The sequence below is a fragment of the Schistocerca cancellata genome, chromosome 9, assembly GCF_023864275.1.
Source record: "Schistocerca cancellata isolate TAMUIC-IGC-003103 chromosome 9, iqSchCanc2.1, whole genome shotgun sequence".
Lineage (NCBI taxonomy): Eukaryota > Metazoa > Arthropoda > Insecta > Orthoptera > Acrididae > Schistocerca > Schistocerca cancellata.
Genome location: NC_064634.1, coordinates 197,109,965 through 197,131,901, shown reverse-complemented (window position 1 = coordinate 197,131,901; position 21,937 = coordinate 197,109,965). Strand labels below are relative to the sequence as shown.

At 42.9% G+C, this 21,937-nt stretch overlaps 1 protein-coding gene across 3 annotated transcripts in view; it reads right to left on the bottom strand.

Moving 5' to 3' along the window:
• The window catches only part of LOC126101062 (interleukin-1 receptor-associated kinase 1-binding protein 1 homolog), a 66,662-nt gene extending 45,387 nt beyond the window's left edge, over nucleotides 1-21,275 (bottom strand). Inside the window, exons 1-3 of one of the 3 annotated variants that reach the window (XM_049911734.1) lie at nucleotides 20,926-21,275; nucleotides 20,571-20,770; nucleotides 6,707-7,268 (exon numbers count right to left, since the gene is read on the bottom strand). In XM_049911734.1, coding sequence (XP_049767691.1) covers nucleotides 7,004-7,268; nucleotides 20,571-20,770; nucleotides 20,926-21,198 — 738 coding nt within the window. In that variant the 5' untranslated portion in view covers nucleotides 21,199-21,275 and the 3' untranslated portion in view covers nucleotides 6,707-7,003. Of the gene's footprint in view, nucleotides 1-6,706; nucleotides 7,269-20,245; nucleotides 20,304-20,570; nucleotides 20,771-20,925 lie in introns of those variants that run through there. The other 2 variants (XM_049911736.1, XM_049911735.1) reach the window with 2 other exon arrangements.
• Between the last annotated feature and the right edge of the window lie 662 nt (nucleotides 21,276-21,937).

Sequence of the window (21,937 nt, the reverse complement as noted above, 5' to 3'; positions counted from 1 at the left end):
AAGATGAAGTACGTAGATGTTAACACGTGCCTGAACAGTTGTGTCAGTTCAGGCTTGAATTTCTCACTGATTAAATGGAGAGAATCTGCCAGCGGGACACGTGTGAATAATGAGACGACATCGAAGCTGACCATCATGTCGAATTCTTGTACTGTCATCTCCTTCAGGCGGCCAATGAAGTCCGTCGAGTTCCGGATATGGTGCGCACATTTCCCCACATAAGGTCTTAGCACGCCCGCTAAGTGCTGTGCCGAAAGACACGTCGGTGCCCCTATGTTGCTGACTATGGGTCGCATCCCTTCTTTGTGCATTTTTGGGAGACCATATATCCTCGGAGCTATCGCCGACCGTTGGCGAAGTCTTTTGATGTCCTTGTCCTCGAGTGCGCCATTTTATCATCATCTTCCCAACAAGATGTCTGGCCAGTAAAAGATAGGAAGAATGAAAAAAAATAGAAACAAGACCACGTCTGAAGCATTTTCAACAGACTTGCAATCCTTTTTAAATGCATTATGGATAAAGAGTATATTACATGGGTGAATATCAACTGTTTTCTTTCCAACAGGAACAGAGAATCATTTCCAAGATGAATCACAGTTTTGTTAACAATGGATCCATCACACCTTATCCTCAATAGCTTCGAACGCGAAAGCTGGGCATTGTCCAATGACCCATTTAACTAGGAGTGGCTTTACTAATGAAGCAAGTCTGTAGGTGAGTCCATTGAAAAAGTGAACTCTGAAGGAAACTTCCAGGAAAACAAAACCTAAAAGGCATTTTCAAATGCCAGATTGATTATGTCTTTTAAGCAGATTATCGAGCATAATAAAACTGAATTGATGATGTAACTCTAGGAGATGAAATTATGTCATCACTGCTACATCCAGGATGATCTGAAGACAAATTTAGTTTTGAAGAACTCAGTTTCAGTTTACATAGTTCACTGTGCTTCAAAGTAGAAGTACTGAAACCCGAAGAACTAGAAAATTTCTAACTTATCTTGAGATTAGTCAAACGTCTACACTTTTTCCAGTAACTTCGCGTCACTTAGATGAGATTCCCAGTAGGGAGATCGAGAATCAATCTCTGGTACATGAGGATGAAAAAGTTCTCAATCACATTTTCTAATTTTTCCATTTCCCCTGCCACATAAGAGATTACTTTACCAGTCACAAACATTTTTTCACATGTCGATTGTTTAAGGAAAACTTTACAAAGAGTGAAAAATATGCACTAAAATCCACCAATCTAAAAACACTGAATATGATTGACTATTTTCCATCCTTCTTTACTTCGTCCTGTGTAACAGTGAGGCTAATTTCACTAGGTATCAGTATTTAATGTCCAGAACTGTAATCAATGGGCTTATGAGAATCCCATTACAGTCAAGAAAATGGTTACCAGGAAAGGTTTAAGTTGAATGTCTGGGCATAATTGACAGTAAGAACTCTACTGAGCCTCTCATTCCACCTCACCAATTAAATGCTCAATTATTTATAATTTTTGCAAGCATATTTGTCCATACTATTCCAAGACTAGTCTCCATGTATACCAAAGGATGACATTCAAACAATGGTATTTGCTGCATTTCACTCTAGGAGTTAGGTAAGATTTAAGTGTTTGGGTGCAGGTGGGGTTGGCATGGTGGTTCACCAACAGTGGCATTTCATATTGCCCGGTTTATCATCAAATGGACTATTGGGGGAGGTTTTATGAAAGACTGCATCTACCGATACCAATGACTACCTTTTAAGAACTGGTCACAAGAATTCTTGAGGGCGTGACAATATCAGTCATTCCTTAATCCATGTCAACTTTAAAGGGATGATGGAAGCAAGAAGTTTGAGTCTTTTGCTGTAATATATGTGAGCTGAGAAAGAAGGTGATTAGATTTTGATTATTTTCTTTTTCAACATTGTCCTAGTTCACAATTACTGATCTGTTGTACTATTAAGAATATAATTTCATTCACGTTCTATGCACATTATCAAAACTTGGAACTTGTAACCTCTTGAGTTCATTATTAATGGTTTTGCATCTTACAATATCACATTTGACTATCTTGCTACAGTGGTGTTCCTGTGGTACAGATTTCAGCATAGGCAATGCAATAATCAAAGCTTTACCCAGCAAATATAAAAAAAAATTGTGTGTCTAAAATAACCAGCCAAGGAAGGGACCTTCAAGTTTACCAATGTTTTATTGTTCAGCTGAAACTATTATTTGCAGCTAATTAAATTAGCAGCTGTGCTCTTTAGCAGAACAGGTATTAATTGAGGTATACATAATTTAAAAACTAGAGGTATCAGGTGGCGTGGGAGATGGGTGACAGGCCTGATGAAGGGCTTGGGGATGGATGGTCAATAGTTGGGAGGGACAGGCAGCAAGTGCATGTGATAGATATGTGGCCGCATGCAGGTGGGTTCGTGCAGCACACGGTGATGTGGAGGAGCGAATTGAGAGTGAAAGGTAAGACATAGGGAGAGAGATTGACAAGATGTTTGTGAGGGCAGGATCAGTGAAATTAAGGTCATGGTGCAGTAATGGAAGCAAGTGTGGGGCAAGAGCTAGTGGAAACTGAAGCTTCTCCTTCATCTACTTAATATGTAGCAAGAGAAAGGGTGGTGGGGAAGAGGAGTAGGGTGACTGCATTTTAACACAGAGACAATCTTTTTACAAGCAGAAGTTAGTCAGAAAGTCATGTAGGGAAATAATAAAAATAAATAAATAAAGGGATCACACTGATAGATAGCATATAACAGGCCAGTACCACTAACACAATACTGAATGAAACTTGAATGAAACTTCCTGGCAGATTAAAACTGTGTGCCGGACCGAGACTCGCACTCAGGACCTTTGCCTTTAGCGGCAAGTGTTCTACCACCTGAGCTACCCAAGCAAGACTCATGCCCTGTCCTCACAACTTTACTTCTGCCAGTATCTCGTCTCCTACCTTCCAAACTTTACAGAAGCTCTCCTGCGAACCTTGCAGAACTAGAACTCCTGAAAGAAAGGATATTGTGAAAACATGGCATAGCCACAGCCTGGGGGATGTTTCCAGAATGAGATTTTCACTCTGCAGTGGAGTGTGCGGCGCTCTAGGTGAGTTGTGGGCACGAGTTGTGCTTGGATAACTCAGTTGGTAGAGCTCTTGCCCGCAAAAGGCAAAGGTCCCAAGTTCGAGTCTCGGTCCAGCACACAGTTTTAATCTGCCAGGAAGTTTCATATGAGCGCACACTCCGCTGCAGAGTGAAAATCTCATTCTGGAGACAATACTGATTGATGGAAAGTCCAGGATGTAAAATAACAATATTATGAAAAGGATCTATTGCTACTCAACATTTATCCTTCGTTCCCCTGACTCAACCTCTGCAGTCGTCGTCCTCCAAATATCTATAGCCTTCCCTTCTCTCATTCCAGCACTACACAGCCTTCTATTCCACAAACACACCTGCATTTTTCCCCTTCTCTCCTCTCCCACTCCCTTTTCTGCTCCCTGTTCTGCCGGCACAGCCTCTTGATTCTGGCCCTAGCACCCCATCCTGTCCGCACCACATTCCTGCACACTCATAGGCAACATGACGTCTTTCCCCACCTCTATCCTACTATCTCACACAGCCCGTGTGTGTGTGTGTGTGTGTGTGTGTGTGTGTGTGTGTGTGTGTGTGTGTGTGTGTGTGTGTGTGTGTGTGTGTGTAAAACCCGTTCTATAGTTTCATCAGCAAGGATTTACTAAATTGACTACAAATACAAAAACTGCATGGCTAGATTGTAAAACACAGCATACACTTAATGCGAGGAAAAGGGGGAGGGGGGAATATAAATACATTTTCTGCTGTATGTCTGACAATTTCACATGGACTTACAATAATTACAAAGTATATTACATTTCTCAAAATTTACAGTTTTTCTTAAGGCAATAAATATTGCCATGCATTTAAGGCATCATGTTACATGACAAAGCTGAAATTACTGTTCTGGTGGGGGTCACTTGATTCTAGCTACTAGTGATGTCAACAGCCTGTACTTGGGACACTGCAACAGCATATTTTGCCAAGTTTTAACAATGCCATCTGATGAAATGACCACAAGGGTAAGTAACATTTAGTGTCTGACAAACGTAGTGATTCTGTAGTAAAAATTAAAGCTGTATGTTACGATGCCACACTTTCAACCTGATGTGAGGTGGGCTGATAAGTTAAACTAAGAGTGTGCTGATATCCATAAAAAGCATATGGCAAATGTAAATATGTACTCTTAAGTCACTACAACAAAAGAAAATGTGAAAATTTGTGTTTTTTGGGTTAATATATGCTGTGCAGTGATTTAAGTAACATGTCCACTTTATTGTCAAGCACTTTAGTTTATACACCTTTATGTTATCTGCATCTCAAATGGAAACAATGGAATATCAACACATTAAAAAATTATATGTTTTGGGTGATTTACAAGATGTCTGCTACATTTTCAACAACAGAGAAAAAGTTTACTCCAATATGGCTTTAAGATGATCAAAGTAAAGGATATCCCAAAATATCTACAACATAACTAAGAAAATATTTATTAAAAGAGAAAATTTGAGGTATAGGAATGCGGACTATTATATCAGGAGTGTGTTGTAGATGAACAATTAACAATGAAAAAGGGTTGTTTAAGATCAGTAGCTCAGTTTTATTCAACACTGGCCAAGAGCAAATTTGTAACAGCGTGTCAGCATCATTTCAACACATTTAAAAAGAATTCAAATTTGTGTACTGATTTTAGTTTGGGTGAAGCATAAGTTCATCACTTCGCACCAGAAATTAATGCAGTGTGTGGTACTTCGTGACCCCTTTCATTTTCCATTATTTTCTTTCACATCAGCAGATAGTTCAGATTGCTTTTATTGCAGTTGGTGAAGTAGTAACATGTTAACTTTACACAGTAATCCAAGCCCAACGTGTTGAAACTGAAGAGGCCTGGTTTTTTAAAGCCAAAAAACTTATCAGAAAAATTAACTGAAGATTAGAAGTATGAATTACTGGAAAATGGCCCTTTCCACCACATTTGCACACCCTCCAACCTTCATCTCTTTCTATATTCAAGGAATTTCAAGACTGGAAAACTGAGTATCAGGAAGAGGATATGACAGTAAGAAGCAGGTATTTTGCAGACTCAAAACTGCATTTTAAGGAAAAAAGGGCATACTCAAAAACATTGTCCTCTGTAGTTTGATGTGCTGTGTACAATGCTAAAAAAACACATTTTTGGCATAAACAACCAACACTGCTTACCAATACAGCCTGGAGATTCTATCAGTTATTGACATTTCACCAGCAAACAAGCACTGGCAGACAAATCATGTCCACAGCCGGTGGTGTAGCAGTTAGCATCGCTGTCCCTAGAACATGCTGTCCAGGTTTGATTCGGGCCAGACCAAAATTTTTCTTAGCTTGGGGACTGGATGTGTGTTGACCTAATCATTTCATCGACACAAGTCACTGAACTGGCAACAAATACAGATACTTACACCTGGTGATCAACACCTCAAAAAGTTGTCTATAGCAATAATGTCATACAGCAAACCATCAGAGTCCAAATGAGGGAATGAATTTGTGGGCCAAGCATGGCTTACTGTAGCTATTGTGCACATTGATCCTGCTCTCCAAAACCTTGCGATGAGCTGAGAATTTTCCTCCTTGAGATGTTATTGTCTACAAGATATTTATGATCAATCTTGGCCTGAATGAGGAGCGAAATGTCTGCCAATTTTTGTATTGATAAAACTGTGCGTTTGTACTAGATGCTTCAGTATGTTGTTAAAAGATTATACCCTGTCTATATTTACTCACGGGGAAGGAAGGAGCTTTAACTATCAATGTTATGTGTGTCGCTTCACAGTTTGCACTTTAAGCTTGTCTTGATTCGGCCACTATAGGCCACCCATCCTGCCAATACAACAGTAGTTGCATGCACAGCCTGCCAGCCGCACCCACTGTTAGAACTAATTACTTTACACGTCAAAGTGCAAGGCTCTGCTGGCCACGAGTGTATAATTCATTGCATTGTACCTTACCAACCACGTGTGTGGGCAGCTTGAGGAAGGAAAAAAGTGTTCTTGGGGTTAGAACAATAGAAATATTAGTCACAACAACAAGGGATTGAAAAAAAAAAAAAAAAATGCAAGATGCATGCAAGTCTGAAGGGAAGACTTGGGGAAGAAATTGTTTCTTTCCAAAGGAACCATTCAGGCATTCATCATGAGCAATTCAGAGAAACCATAGAAGACCCAAATCTTGTTTGCTGCATAGAGATTCGAACCCCACTCTTCCCAAACAGAAGTCTAATTTTTTCACCATTGCACCACCTCATTCATTGTACCTTAGTAGACGTTCATATGCTGTGTTCTGGGATGTGTTTACAAGACTGTTGATGGGATTGACATGATTCCTTGTTTGCAGTTAATGGTGTTTTGATGTTTTAATGGAAGTATTGAGAGAAGCATGATAACTGTGTTTTAAAGTTATAAGTAACATTAGTACAGTATTAGTTATACCTGTGGACATTTTGTCCACAAAACCTTTTGATACCGTTCTTGGATCTTATTTGGAATGTATTATCTTTATTGATTGTGAAACATGGGAACTGGCAGTTTGAAGAGAGGTGAGGGAATACATGACACTTTATGTAAGATAGCTTTTTTTTTAATTTACAAAAACTTCTGAAGGATTGCAGTGTATACATTAACTCTAATCAGTCTTTTAAACTTTAACGATAAAAATGAACATAATTATGTAAATACAATATCAGTTTTACAATTGGAGTGTAGCACAGGAAATAAAATACATGAAACAATATTAAATGATAACATATCAAGCAATAACAATAGTAAGTGAGTAAAATAAACATTTTTACTACAACCAAAACCCGATTCCTGGTGATTGTAAACTAACACAAAATTCAATTTTTTTGGCATGACTATTGCACTTTCTATACTGTATTGAAATCTACAAAAAAATGATTTCTAACTTTGTGGCTGAGACGGTTTCTCAGGTTTAAACTTCATAAGCTCAAACACAACCTTTACACGGCTAACCACAATACGACTAGAAGAATGCGTTCGCATTGATAAGGCCGATATGAAGTTGTCTTCCAGTTGGGGAGGTGGCTTCTCACTGCTTTCCAGTTCTAGTACAAATAGTGCAGGGCCAAGAGGCTTTTGTAATACGGATGCCAATTCCATTGCCTTACTCCGAGCACATGACATAGCCATACGTAACACTTTCATCCTTTAACAGAAATGTTCAAATGCTTACTAAATTTTGTATGCACTATTAAAGCTGAACCATGAAGTTTTGCATGTATCAAAGAAATTTTAGGCTACATCTATTGAACTGCTGCCAGTGACAACAGCAGTAACAATAATATCTCCACTTACTGACTCATATCCTCTGTCGTGTTTAGAGAGTGCTGCTGGTAAAATAAAAGAAAGACAACATTAGATGGAAGAGAGATTTATGTGGAAGTTCAGTGAAAGCAAAGACCAAAGAAAATCCAATTTCATTTAACTGCCTTTGTTCTAAGATTGTTACGTTTAGGCCACTATACCAGGATGTTTAGTGCCTTTTATTCAGAACTTGGAAATAAAAACAAAACACTTATGATTTTAACAAATAATTAGAATACAGTTATTTCTAACAGTCACGTCAGAGAGAGAGAGAGAGAGAGAGAGAGAGAGAGAGAGAGAGAGAAATAATTTTTGACAATATAATCTACACAAGCTTTCGGAGCCTGTGGTGGCTCCTTCCAGCAGAAGACTGAGGGGAAGGAAGAGGGCTGGAGAGGTCTAGCAAAAGGGGTACAGTTCAGGAAAGTCACCCAGAGCTTGGGGTCTGGCGAGACTTACTGGATAGGTTGAGAAGGGAAGACTGCTGTGGATTGCACTTAACAAGATTTGAAAACCTGAGAGATTAAAGGTGGAAGATAGGATAATATGCAAGACAGGGATTACTGCTAATACATAGTGTACCAGATCATAAGAATGTGAAGCAAAATGCATTGTATGTAACAGAGGGCTGGAGAGGTCTAGCAAAAGGGGTACAGTTCAGGAAAGTCACCCAGAGCTTGGGGTCTGGCGAGACTTACCGGATAGGTTGAGAAGGGAAGACTGCTGTGGATTGCACTTAACAAGATTTGAAAACCTGAGAGCTTAAAGGTGGAAGATAGGATAATATGCACGACAGGGATTACTGCTAATACATAGTGTACCAGATCATAAGAATGAAGCAAAATGCATTGTATGTAACAGAGGTGAGGAGAGGATGGTGAAAAAGAGAAGGGCACAAAATGAAAGATGTAAAAGAAAACTAAAGTGGAGTGAAGAAAGAATGAACATAAATTACGGTCAGTTGGGTTGCAAGAACCAAGGACATGTAGCACTGGTTCCACCTGTGGAGTTGTGAGAAACGTATCTGGGGGAAGAATCAAGATGGCTTGTATGGTGAAACAGGCACCGAGGTCACAACTGTCATGTCATAGAACATGTTTTGCAACAGGATATTGTGTGTTGCCAGTACACACCCTCTGCCCATGGTTATTTGTCCTGATGCAACTGGATGGTAGTCATGCTGATGTAAAAGGCCGAACAGTGATTAGATAACAGGACATGCTGGTATATGACATGTCATTCCATAGGTGGCTCTCCTTTTGATAGTATGTTTTGTTAGTTACAGGGCTGGTGTAGGTGGTGGTATGCGGGTGAATAGAGCAGGCCTTACAGTGGGATGGTCACAGGGGCAGGAGCCATAAGGTAGGGAGATTGCTGCAAGAGAAGCACAGCAGCTTGCAAGGATATTGCAGCAACGGGGATGGCGATGGAAAGATCCTGTATGGTTTTAAGAGATCATGGCCTTGTTGAAGTAGGTGGTCAACACATTCAAGACCAGGACAATACTGAGTGACTAGTGGTGTGCTCTGAAGTTTTTTTCTGGAGCAATTCCTTCTAATCTCACAATATCCTTTTGAGACCCTGTGTTCCTTTGCACCCATCTCCCTACCCTATGCCCCCTACCCCTGTGATCATCCTCACTACAGGACTTGCCCTATGTACCCTCCTACCACCACCTATACCAGCCCTGTAATTGGCAAAGCAGATACTATCAAACAGAGCCACCTGTGAAACACTTCATACACCAGCTGTCATTTAAACACTTTTCGGCCTTTTACATTGGCTGAGAACCACCCAGTCATCAGTTAGGATGAATGGGCATAGGCATAGAGCTCATAATGGCAATACACAATATCCTCTACAACAATTTTTTTTTTTTTTGTGGTTTTAGGGCGCACAACTTCAATGGTCATTAGCGCCCTGACTACTCTAAAAATGCACCGCAAGGCACAAGTTGACAACAACAACTAAAAGGGAAAACACAATAAAAGACAGACGGACAGGCATAGGATTAAAAAACAGCATCATCAAATGTCCTTAGCGAGGTTTGTCAAATTGATAAAACAAAGAACACGAGCAGCTGCTCGTTGGTCATCCGCTAAAATGGCATCGAAAGTATTAGGCAGGTTAAGATCGAGGCGCAGTGTGGTAAGATCTGGACAGGACATTAAAATGTGCCTAACCGTCAGCAAGTGCCCACATGGGCAGAACGGCGCCGGCGCAGCCGTCAGCAGATGGCGATGGCTGAACCGGCAGTGTCCAATTCTTAACCTTGCTAAAACGACCTCCTCCCGCCGAGAAGGGCGTGAGGAGGACGTCCAAGCCACGGGAAGAGGTTTTAAGGCCCGAAGCTTGTTGTCGGTAAGTGCAGCCCAATCGGCATGCCACAGCGACACGACGCGCCGACAAATGACCCTGCTAAAATCGGGCGAAGGGACACAACAAGAAGCTGTCCGAGGCGGGAGGACCGCAGCCTTGGCCGCGGCATCTGCAGCTTCGTTCCCAGGGATACCGACATGGCCAGGAACCCACATAAAGCTAACCGGCGTACCGACGTCCACCAGCTGCTGGAGAGAGCGTTGGATCCGGTGTACGAAAGGGTGAACCAGGTACGGATCACTGAGGCTCTGGATGGCGCTCAGGAAATCTGAGCATATGACATAAGCAGAATGTCGGTGGCGGCAGATGTAAAGAACAGCCTGGTAGAGGGCAAAGAGCTCAGCTGTGAAGACCGAACAATGGCCATGGAGCCGGTATTGGAAACTTTGTGCCCCGACAATAAAGGAACACCCGACCCCGTCATTGGTCTTAGAGCCATCTGTATAAATGAAAGTCATGTTGATGAACTTCGAACGAAGTTCCAGAAAACGGGAGTGGTAGACCGAACCGGGGGTGACCTCTTTTGGGAGCGAGCTGAGGTCGAGGTGAACGCGGACCTGAGCCTGGAGCCAAGGTGGCGTGCGGCTCTCGCCCACTCGAAAGGTTGCAGGGAGTGAAAAATTAAGGTGTTGAAGGAGGCGACGAAAGCGAACTCCAGGGGGTAGCAAGGCAGAGACATACAACCCGTATTGAAGGTCAAGAGAGTCGTCAAAAAAGGAACGATAAGACGGATGGTCGGGCATTGACAGTAGCCGACAGGCATACCGACAAAGCAGTATATCGCGCCGGTAGGTGAGTGGCAATTCGCCAGCGTCAGCATGAAGACTCTCTACGGGACTGGTATAAAATGCTCCGATCGCAAGTCGTAAACCCCGATGTTGTATGGAGTTGAGGCGGCGTAAGATGGATGGCCGTGCAGAGGAGTATACGAAGCTCCCATAATCCAGCTTGGAGCGGACGATCGACCGATATAGACGAAGTAGGACGGTTCGATCCGCTCCCCACGACATACCACTGAGAACACGGAGGACATTTAAAGAACGGGTACAACGGGCGGCCAAATATGACACATGTGGAGACCAGCTAAGTTTCCTGTCAAAGGTAAGGCCTAAAAATTTGGTTGTCTCCACGATTGGGAGAGCAACGGGACCGAGTCGTAAGGACGGTGGGAGAAACTCTTTGTAGCGCCAGAAGTTAATACAGACCGTCTTCTCGGCAGAAAAACGGAAGCCATTGGCGACACTCCAGGAGTAAAGACGGTCAAGAGAACGCTGAAGACAGCGCTCCAGGACACGTGTACACTGCGCGCTGCAATAGATGGTAAAATCGTCCACGAAAAGGGAGCCTGATACATCAGCTGGGAGGCAATCCATTATTGGATTGATCGCGATGGCGAAGAGAGCGACGCTCAAAACTGAGCCCTGTGGCACCCCATTCTCCTGACGAAAGGTGTCGGACAGGACAGAACCCACACGTACCCTGAACTGTCGATCCAATAAAAAGGAACAAATAAAAAGAGGGAGGCGACCGCGAAAGCCCCATGTATGCATGGTGCGGAGAATGCCCGCCCTCCAACAGGTGTCGTAAGCCTTCTCCAAATCAAAGAACACAGCCGCGGTCGGGCGCTTCCGCAAGAAGTTATTCATAATGAAGGTCGACAAGGCAACCAGATGGTCAACAGCAGAGCGGCGCCTTCGAAATCCACATTGTACATTGGTAAGTAGGCGTCGAGACTCGAGCAGCCAAACCAATCGAGAGTTAACCATTCGCTCCATCACTTTACAGACACAGCTGGTAAGCGAGATAGGTCGATAACTGGAAGGCAAGTGCTTGTCCTTGCCCGGCTTAGGAATCGGGACAACAATAGACTCGCGCCAGCATGCGGGAACATGTCCCTCAATCCAGATGCGATTGTATGTACGAAGAAGAAAACCTTTACCCGCAGGAGAAAGGTTCTTCAACATCTGAATATGAATAGAATCAGGCCCTGGAGCGGAGGACCGTGATCGGCCAAGTGCGGTTTCGAGTTCCCGCATGGTGAATGGTGCATTATAACTTTCACAATTCGAGGAGCGGAAGTCAGGTGGCCGAGCCTCCTCTGCCTGTTTGCGGGGGAGGAAGGCAGGGTGGTAATGAGCGGAGCTCGAAACCTCGGCAAAAAAGCGGCCGAAGGCATTGGAGACAGCCTCAGGGGCCACAAGGACTTCATTCGCGACCTTCAAGCCAGAAACTGGGGAGTGGACCTTAGTGCCAGATAGCCGGCGCAGGCTACCCCAGACAACAGCAGAAGGAGTAAAACTGTTGAAGGTGCTTGTGAAAGCAGCCCAGCTGGCTTTCTTGCTTTCTTTAATAATACGACGACACTGAGCACGTAATCGTTTATAATTAATACAATTCGCCACTGTAGGGTGGCGTTTAAAGGTGCGTAAAGCACGTCGACGAGCACGTAAAGCGTCTCTACATGCTGCGGTCCACCAGGGGACCGGTACGCGACGCGGAGAAGAAGTAGGTTGAGGGATGGAATATTCAGCAGCAGCGAGAATGACTTCCGTGAGGTGTGCGACCTGACGATCGCAGCTTGTGAAGGTTTGATCCTGAAAGGTCGCCCTGGAAGAGAAGAGCCCCCAGTCTGCCTTGGAGATGGTCCAACTAGAGGAGCACGGAGAGGGAGTATGCTGCAGGAGATGGATAACACACGGGAAGTGGTCGCTCGAATATGTATCAGCAAGTGCATACCACTCAAACCGGCGTGCAAGTTGGGGAGTACAGATAGAGAGGTCTAAATGGGAATAGGTATGAGATGTGTCCGAAAGAAAAGTAGGGGCGCCAGTATTGAGGCAGACAAGATTGAGCTGGTTGAAAAGGTCTGCTAACAAGGAGCCCCTCGGGCAGGATGCTGGAGAGCCCCAAAGGGGATGGTGGGCATTGAAGTCTCCAGTTAACAAAAATGGTGCAGGTAGCTGAGCAATAAGTTGCATCATGTCTGCCCTGGTAACGGCAGATGACGATGGAGTGTAAACGGTACAAAAGGAAAACGTAAAGGTGGGGAGAGTAATGCGGATGGCAACTGCCTGCAGGCCGGTGTGCAACGTGATGGGATCGTAGTAAATATCATCCCGGACCAGCAACATAACCCCTCCATGAGCTGGGATACCTACCACAGGGGGTAGGTCAAAACGCACAGAGGTGTAGTGTGCCAAGGCAATTTGATCGCATGGGCGTAGCTTCGTTTCCTGGAGGGCTACGACGAGCGGACGATGCAAGCGGAGCAGCAACTTCAAGTCCTCTCGGTTGGAGCGAATGCTGCGAATATTCCAGTTAATAAGTGCCATCGTAAGAAAAGGAAGATGAGAGAAGGGGTCACCTCGAAGGCCGCTTAGGGCCTGGCTTCTAGCGAGCACTGCCGCCGCTATCAGTAGGCGGACAGTCACCGTCCATGGGGTCTATAGGGTCATCGGCCATCTCGGGAGGATGGCCGGGAGGGGGAGCTTCCTCCGCTGGTGAACGGCCAGATGTTCGGCTACCAGCGGTGCGGCCAGGCGAAACGGATGACGGCCTGGGGCGGCAACCGCTGGGTGGCGCAGGAGAAGAAAGGCGCCGTGGCGGAGAAGGAGAACTGTGCTTCCTATGCGCCTTTTTAGAAGGACGTTTGGTGGAAGTACCGGTCGAAGGCTGGGAGGTCGAGGGACGGAGGAAGTCTGCACGGGATGGTTCCTTCTTAAAGGCCCGTGCATCTGACTTCGGGGTCTTCGACTTAGCAGAAGCTGAGGAAGTGGCTGGTGTCTGTGGAGTGATGGGAGGAAGAGGAGACGTCGACCGCGCGATCTTAGCGCTGGCCGAACGGACGACCGTGGTGCTGAAGGTCAGATCGCATGTCTGGGTTGCTACCTCCCTGGTAGTCCGAGGAGAGGCGAGGACAGTGCTGTATTTCCCCGCTGGGAGCAGCGTGGGCTTCCTACTAGCCAATAGCTTGCGAGCAGCCGAGGTGGACACTTTCTCTTTGACCCGGATTTCCTGGATACAGCGTTCTTCCTTATAGACAGGACAGTCGCGGGAGGAGGCGGCATGGTCACCCTGACAGTTCACACAACGAGGAGACGGAGGTGGACAGTCACCCTCATGGGCATCCCTGCCACAAGTGACACATTTAGCCGCATTGGAGCAAGACTGTCGAGTGTGATTGAAACGCTGACACTGGTAGCAGCGCGTAGGTGTCGGGACATAGGGGCGAACAGAAATAACCTCGTAGCCCGCCTTGATGCGCGATGGCAGCTTAACACTATCGAAGGTCAAGAAAAGTGTCCAGGTCGGTACAAGGTCATTGTTGACCTTTTCCATGACCCGATGGACAGCCGTCACGCCCTGCTCAGCGAGGAAAGATTGAAGCTCCTCGTCAGTCAATCTGTCGAGGGAGCTACTATAGACTACACCACGAGACGAATTCAAAGTTCGGTGGGCCTCCACCCGGACAGGGAACGTGTACAAGAGTGTGGCCCGAAGCAGTTTTTGTGCCTGAAAGGCACTCTCAGTTTCGAGTAATAAGGTACCGTTACGCAACCTGGTACAAGATTTGACAGATCCGGCTATGGCATCTACGCCCTTGTGAATAACGAAAGGGTTGACAGAGGAAAAATCCTTTCCGTCCTCAGATCGAGAAACTACGAGGAACTGTGGGGCAGGCGGTAGTACTTTTGTCACTGTTGGCTGGTCACGTTTCCTTTTTTGGGTCGAAGTCGAAAGCAATGGAGTAGAATCCATTGCGGAGGAATCCCCCATGATTGCCAGCGTCTCCGATGGCGCGCTCCTTCCTTGTGGGCACCCTCTCAGAGGGCACTCCCGCCTTAGGTGAATGTTTACACCTCAGGTCACACCTCCCGAGAAACAGACGGAGGGACCAATCGGCATGGTCAGAAGGTATCAGCTCAGGCAATCACCCCTCCCCGGGCCTGGCCTTTACCAGGGGGTACGCGCGTGCCTTACATGTCTACCCAGGGCGGGGACTTACGCGTTACCCCGTCACCGGCTACGCGTGCGAACGCGTGGGTCGGCCTTCAGACACGCACAGGGAGGAAGGAAGAAGAGGAAAAAGAAGAGAGAGGGAGAAAGAGGACAGACCGTCTCAAACGCCGAGGCGGAGACCAGAGAAGGCAAGGAGAAGAAGGCAATGAGAAGGCAAGGAGAAAAAGGCAATGAGAAGGCAAGGAGAAAAAGGCAATGAGAAGGCAAGGAGAAAAAGGCAATGAGAAGGCAAGGAGAAAAAGGCAATGAGAAGGCAAGGAGAAAAAGGCAATGAGAAGGCAAGGAGAAAAAGGCAATGAGAAGGCAAGGAGAAAAAGGCAATGAGAAGGCAAGGAGAAAAAGGCAATGAGAAGGCAAGGAGAAAAAGGCAATGAGAAGGCAAGGAGAAAAAGGCAATGAGAAGGCAAGGAGAAAAAGGCAATGAGAAGGCAAGGAGAAAAAGGCAATGAGAAGGCAAGGAGAAAAAGGCAATGAGAAGGCAAGGAGAAAAAGGCAATGAGAAGGCAAGGAGAAAAAGGCAATGAGAAGGCAAGGAGAAAAAGGCAATGAGAAGGCAAGGAGAAAAAGGCAATGAGAAGGCAAGGAGAAAAAGGCAATGAGAAGGCAAGGAGAAAAAGGCAATGAGAAGGCAAGGAGAAGTCAAGGGAAAGAGTAAGGAAGACAGTGAGGTGGAGAAGAGCAAAGAAAGGAACCAACAAAAGGAAGGAAGAAAGAAACGAGAAGTGAGAAACCAAAAAGACCAAGATTATAGGTCGTGAAACCGTCCGTCTCCGGATGCAGGCGCTAACTACCCCCGTGAGGGGGATGGACTTCTTTTAGTCGCCTCTTACGACAGGCAGGAATACCTCGGGCCTATTCTAATCCCCGGACCCGCAGGGGGGGGGGCTCTACAACAAGAGTGTCATGACCTCAGTGTGTTTCACCTTAATGTATGTTGATTCCTTCTGTCTCAGCATTTCTTCACAGTAACTACTACATTCTTAATTTCACTTTAGCTTTCCACATCTTATTTTCTGAACTGTCTATTTTTCAGCTTCCCTCTCCCACCTTCGTTACATACAATGCACTTAGCTTTTCACTTATGTCGTGCATGATGTTTTATTAGTAATCTGTCTTGCATATTACCCTGTCTTCCATCTTTAAGATCTCAGGTTTTCAAACCTAGACCAGTGCAGTCCCCCAACAATGACTGTGCGCTAAGTCTCCCCTGACCTGGAATTCTGGGTGACTTCCGAACTGCACCCTTTTTCCTACACCTCTAGTCCTTTTCCTTCATCCTTCTTCCTTTCCCTCCAACTTTTCTGCTTGAAGGAGCCACTGGATCTGAAAGCTTGTAAAAGTTAAACATTTTTGTATGCAGGTTCCCTGCTGTCACTTGGTAAGTTTATCTTTCCACTACATTACACTTCATATTATGTTAGCTTTATTATTGTCTAAAATACTGGAGAAGTATGTCGACCAGATGACAGTTATATTTTAATTGTGCTAAAGACAATAAGACAAAATAAGTGACTATGACTTGCAAGGAAATCAACCAGATACGAAGAACAAATTTATACATTCTGCTGATCCCAAAGATCTTTTGGAGTTTAAATAACTTGTCAACAGCAACAAAATGATCTTCTGTGCCATTCATTCTAAAAAAAGAATATGAACATTCACTGGAAGGAAACTTTAGGTAATTTTGTACATTTATTCTGTTTTGTACAGATTGCACTGTGCAAGTTCCACATTATTTCATTAAGATATTGCCTTGATATATCCAGGAGGATTATGAACACAACTACTGCCAGTGCCTGCAATGTGGGAGTCTTTAGGGCAATGTTGCATATATAATCAGTTGCTGACAATGATAGTAAGCCTGCTGCTATGGAAGATGTCTGTTCCTTTTTCTAGAGTTTGATTTGATCTTTCAACCAAAGTTCTATAAGCACTTCAGCAGAAAACCACCCAGATGTGGCTGAAGGGATCACTATCAGATACAGAGAACCATCTCAAAATGAGGGTGCTTGGGATAGGAAATACTGGTATTTGACCTACAGTCTATGGGAAACAAAGCCTTAATCCAAATAGTGAAGAAAAACATACTTCCAAAATATAAGACCAGTGTTTTACCACTGTGCCAATTCACCAGATGCCAAAAGCGAATTTACCATGAAATCTGTGAAGAAAGAAAATAATGCAATCCAGGAGCAACAGACTTTTAGAACACCCATCTAAAACCAGACTACATACACTTAAAATGATTCTGCAGATTCAGAACATTTTATGTCTCAATAGTTTGAAACGGTAAAAAGCAGAGGTACACTGAAGGTCTTAAAAGGTGTACAATATATGCCAATTTAGCTAAACTGGCCATAAATATTTGAAATGAAAATGGTGTTAGTTTGCCTCAGATTACTTTTCATCCTGAAACATATCAACTGTCCATATTTAAAGTGGTTGTGAAAGTTTTGCATATCTGTTTTCACAAACCACTGTTATGTATGAGTTGATTCAATGAAACTTTACCTACTTCATCCAACCACAGAACCCACCATATTTACTCTTTACTATCCACTTTGCCTTTATTTACAGTTACCTCTTCCCTCCAGCTTCATCCCCTGTCAACCCATGCATCATTCATTTTCACTATCTTAGGGTGGCTTTCACAAAATATTTAAAATATCTTATTTGTGGACGAGCTGAAGACAGTCCATACAGCTTACTGAGAGTGCCATGTCTGTCACACCATAAAAATAATTATATCATTAAAACCTGGCTAAGACAATTCCAATCACACTATCAAAACTGAGTTAATTGGTAACACACTCTTTGAGGTACTTCTATGACCATTTTATGATTCAAGGTGTATTTCCAAACTTTTACACAACAGTAACACCCATTTGTAACAGTGGAGACAAGCAAGTGACAGTTGTAGACCCATCTCCTTCCTTCCTGTGTACTCAAACATTTGTGAGAAGGTAGCTTGGTACATAGTTTCTGATGAGTTTGGTATCTATAAAGGTCTTTCTACTGAAAAGGCAGTATATACTGTCTAACTCAATTATAACAAAACAAGGAAACTCAATGTGTTAGCAATTTGCATGACTTTGTTAAGGTCTTTGAGTACATCCTAAAATCAAATTCTAGTGAAGCAAACAGTAGGATGTTACAGCCATTTCTCTAGTACTAATTTGAGAATGATCTTAACAGAAGACAGAGGATCACACTGAAATTATGTAGCAATAATAAAAATTTTGAGTGATAAAACATTACAAGTTGTGTTCCACAAGGTATGGTTTGTTTCATTTGTTCCCCTTTTTGACCTACATAAATTATTTACTTGGTGCATTTAAGAGTTCTTCAGAACTCTTGTTTCTGACAAATACAGTATCAGAAAAATGGCTCAAAAATGTCCATGCCAAACACAGAAGAATGGTGGAACAGTCTTACAACAGGCTCAAGGCAAACAATTTTGAGGTTGACTTTACCATATATTTTACTATGGAAAGGCAAACAAAATGATCTACGGGTACCAGACACACAAATCACTGGAGATAAATTTGACGAGGCTCGATGCTGAAGTTCCTTGGCACCCCGATGGATAATAAACTGAAGTGGTATCATATGTACTAGTTAACCAAAGAAGCTTAGTTCTGCCTGTTTTGCAGTTAGAAATTCTTCATTATGTTGACCTGCAATATGTAAGCAGTCCCTCCAGGAACCAAAGGTGTCTTACATTTATGAACCCATACACATAATACTTAATGATATGTTTCATTCTTAAGAGTGAGTTCAGGATGATATGAAGACTTCATAATCAGAAGACCAGAATTATAAATAATCTGCATATAGACTATTCATCTTCAGAATAGGTTTATTCTGGTGTAACTATCTTTAACAGCTTGCCTGTAGAAATCATGCAGGATATTTAATACTTACAGACTGTAAAATTAAGAAAGAATGCTTCATTCCCCACTCCTAAAATTTATCAGAATATTTCAACTAAAGGATGTAAATACCATTAATTGTATTAAACAGATCTTGACTGCATATAGACAGCTGACAGATCTGTGTAATGTAACTGCTTTGCATTAAATTGGAACAGCAGCCGAGTCGCATGGTGTGAGCAAAGTGAAAGTGGCCTCCATAAAATATTTGCAATATGAATAATGCAGGATTGACCTTTCTTAATGGACATATTGGTCTTTATTCGCTACAGCCTGTTCTGGGCCATTCTGTTACTAAGTTTCACATTGCAGACTTCACTGGAGGCTTTGCCAAAACATTTACAGTTGAACTCTTGCACCAACAGTTCTATACAAGTTTTCTATGAATTTTAATTAATGTAATCCTTGACGAAGAATATGCACCATTTTATTCAGAGTTCCATTTTCTGATCCTCTCTCTCTCTCTCTCTCTCTCTCTCTCTCTCTCTCTCAGGATTGAGCATGCAAGTGTGCAGATGCAGACATGTGACAGCAACCAATTAATACATGGAAACTATAGTATCCAGCATTTTCTATGATTAGCATTTCTGTTCACTAACAAAAAGTTACATTTGTAACCCCCTTGCAATTTTTAATTCAGCACAGACAAACATTACACATCACAACCATCAATTTATTACCACAACCAGGTTTTTCTGCATTCACATTTGTTGGGTTCGCTAATTAACAAGCAAACTGTTACCTTACAACGTAACTTAGACCTCAGGCTGTGTGACTGATCAGTGTCACCATAATCAAGATTTTGGAGAGGGGGCGGGGATGTTTAATATGCAGTTTCAGCCTACTCATGAACAAGGGTCCATTTCATGTCAAGTCTTACAAATATTTTCCTTGTCCATCTTACATCGTTCACCCTATACAAGACATGGGGCAGTGACTTCTTTAAAAGCAGCTACTTTTATCATAATATGTATAAGTTGTTCTAGAAGTCCCAAAATTATTGATGAGTAGATTAGTATTAGACAGAATTCTAACAAGGAGCCTGCGGTGGCTGTTTCTAGTTGTTAATGTATAATTTGACATAATTGCTGGAAGCTTCGTGACTATCAGTGTTTGGGAAGAATGAAAATAGTTCCAAATCCATATTATATTTATACTTCTTTGCAGTTAGTTTCAGGGTACGACCACATTATCAAAACACCCTTTGTTCAGATCAGTCAAGCTGCAATGTGGCATCACTATAAGCAGTAATAGGTTGCGGCTTGACTGATCTAAACATGAGTGAACTGGTTGAGAATGGAACTACAACACCAAAACTATTTAAAAAGCCAAACACAACTAGGCCTACTCCCTTTTGGGTACATTAAATACTTTTCTACACACGAAAGACGTGTCAAAATAAAAGACTGGTACACAAAACAGTTGACAGCATCCCCCCCCCCCCTCAAAAACAAATATGTCAACTATACAAATTCACCATGGTCGTTTACAATACTGTGTCAAGTTATTTTATAGCTGAAATAGTAGCAGCAGCAAGGCAGCTGAGGCTGAAATAGAGGACAAGTGATAAAAGTAACAACTACTGTGCAAAGTTCAACACAAAATAATTAAATAAGAGTATAAAATAACAGCACTTTACATTTCCCTGGCTGACAAAATGTTGAACATACTGCTACTTATCTAAAACATTGGCATAGTTTAATGCAAATTGTTCGGTCCAGTTAAAAATGTATCAACACAATACTGTGCACGACATTCGACAAGGTATTACAACATCAACTGATTTGATAACCATATCAAACAAGTTTACTAACCTCGCGTCCTGCAAACACCTGTGCGTATGATAATGTCTGGGTTCGCTGACGAAGACAGTTCCTCCCAATTTCTCTACAACTATGTTCCTGATTTCTTCATACTTCTGCAATGAGCCACATTTAACAAGTATTTCCGCTGACATAGTATACATGTCGTCCCTCTTATCCAGAAGTTCATGGACGGATATATTCTTTTCGCCCTGCGGATAAAGTGTTTATTATGACGCCAACCCACACAACTATACAATAATGTTCATTTTATTGATAATTTAAGCAATGCTCTAAGAACAGGGTCCATTAATAAGCTGGCTTCATACTTAAAAGTAATGCAAAGTTAAAACTAAACGACACTCACTTGAATCTTAGATTTCACAACCTGCAACAAATAATCAATACGCTTCGAAATACTAGTTTTAACTTCTTCCGCGCTATCCTTAATTGAGTCAGCTCTGAGAAAAAATTCTATAATATCTGGATCAACGAACATGGTCGCATAGCCTTCCGATCGCACCACGTTAGTATTCGCCATGTCGTAATCATCTTGTAAGAAGAACGGAGATTTACCCTGACCTTCAATATCAAGTTCCGCACCGGTCTCACCCATTTCCTTTCGGGGTTCGTTTAGCATGGTCAATAATTGCCCCTTTCAGTTTCTGCGTCTACTGCGACAGCTTTCAAATTTGGCTACGTTGTTTATATCCGATCAAAGAGTTTTAACGTAAAGACTACTCATGTCAGGCATCCAAGGCATGTTAGTCCTAAAGCCGGTTTCACACACGCAACTAATGTGGCGCCACGAATTGTGGCTTTCTGTAGAGGCATCGTGAGCTACCGTTCAATTAGGACGCCACAAATTCTTTGTAGTTGCACAGCTTTCAGAACGGCATCAATTGAAATCATTTGGCGCATGAATGTTATAGCGCAGGCTATGGCACTGGAACTTTGACAAAACTTAAATACAAGGGAGACGAAGCCCAAATGTAAGATCCGAAAATAGATTTCGCGCACGCCTAAATCAGGGACCAAAAAAAATTTAAAAGGAATAATATTCGTAAACGAAGATATTGTATGACCAGCTAAACAACAGGAGGCATGTAAATATCATTTACAGCCATGAATTTAGAGTATTATTACATTCGTTGACACAAGCGTTTCGAATGACTAATTTTTAGTTTAACAGACGCAACATTACACTCGGGAGCTATTGCCTGTAGCCTATACAATGCACAATGTAGACAATGCTTGGTCTCACAAATCACGAAGTTTATACAACTCGCTTCTTTGGCTATACATATTAAGTTTATTTATTTATTCATCCAAAAATTTTTTAAGATTGTGGTATACGACATTAGTTTGCAAATATCCAA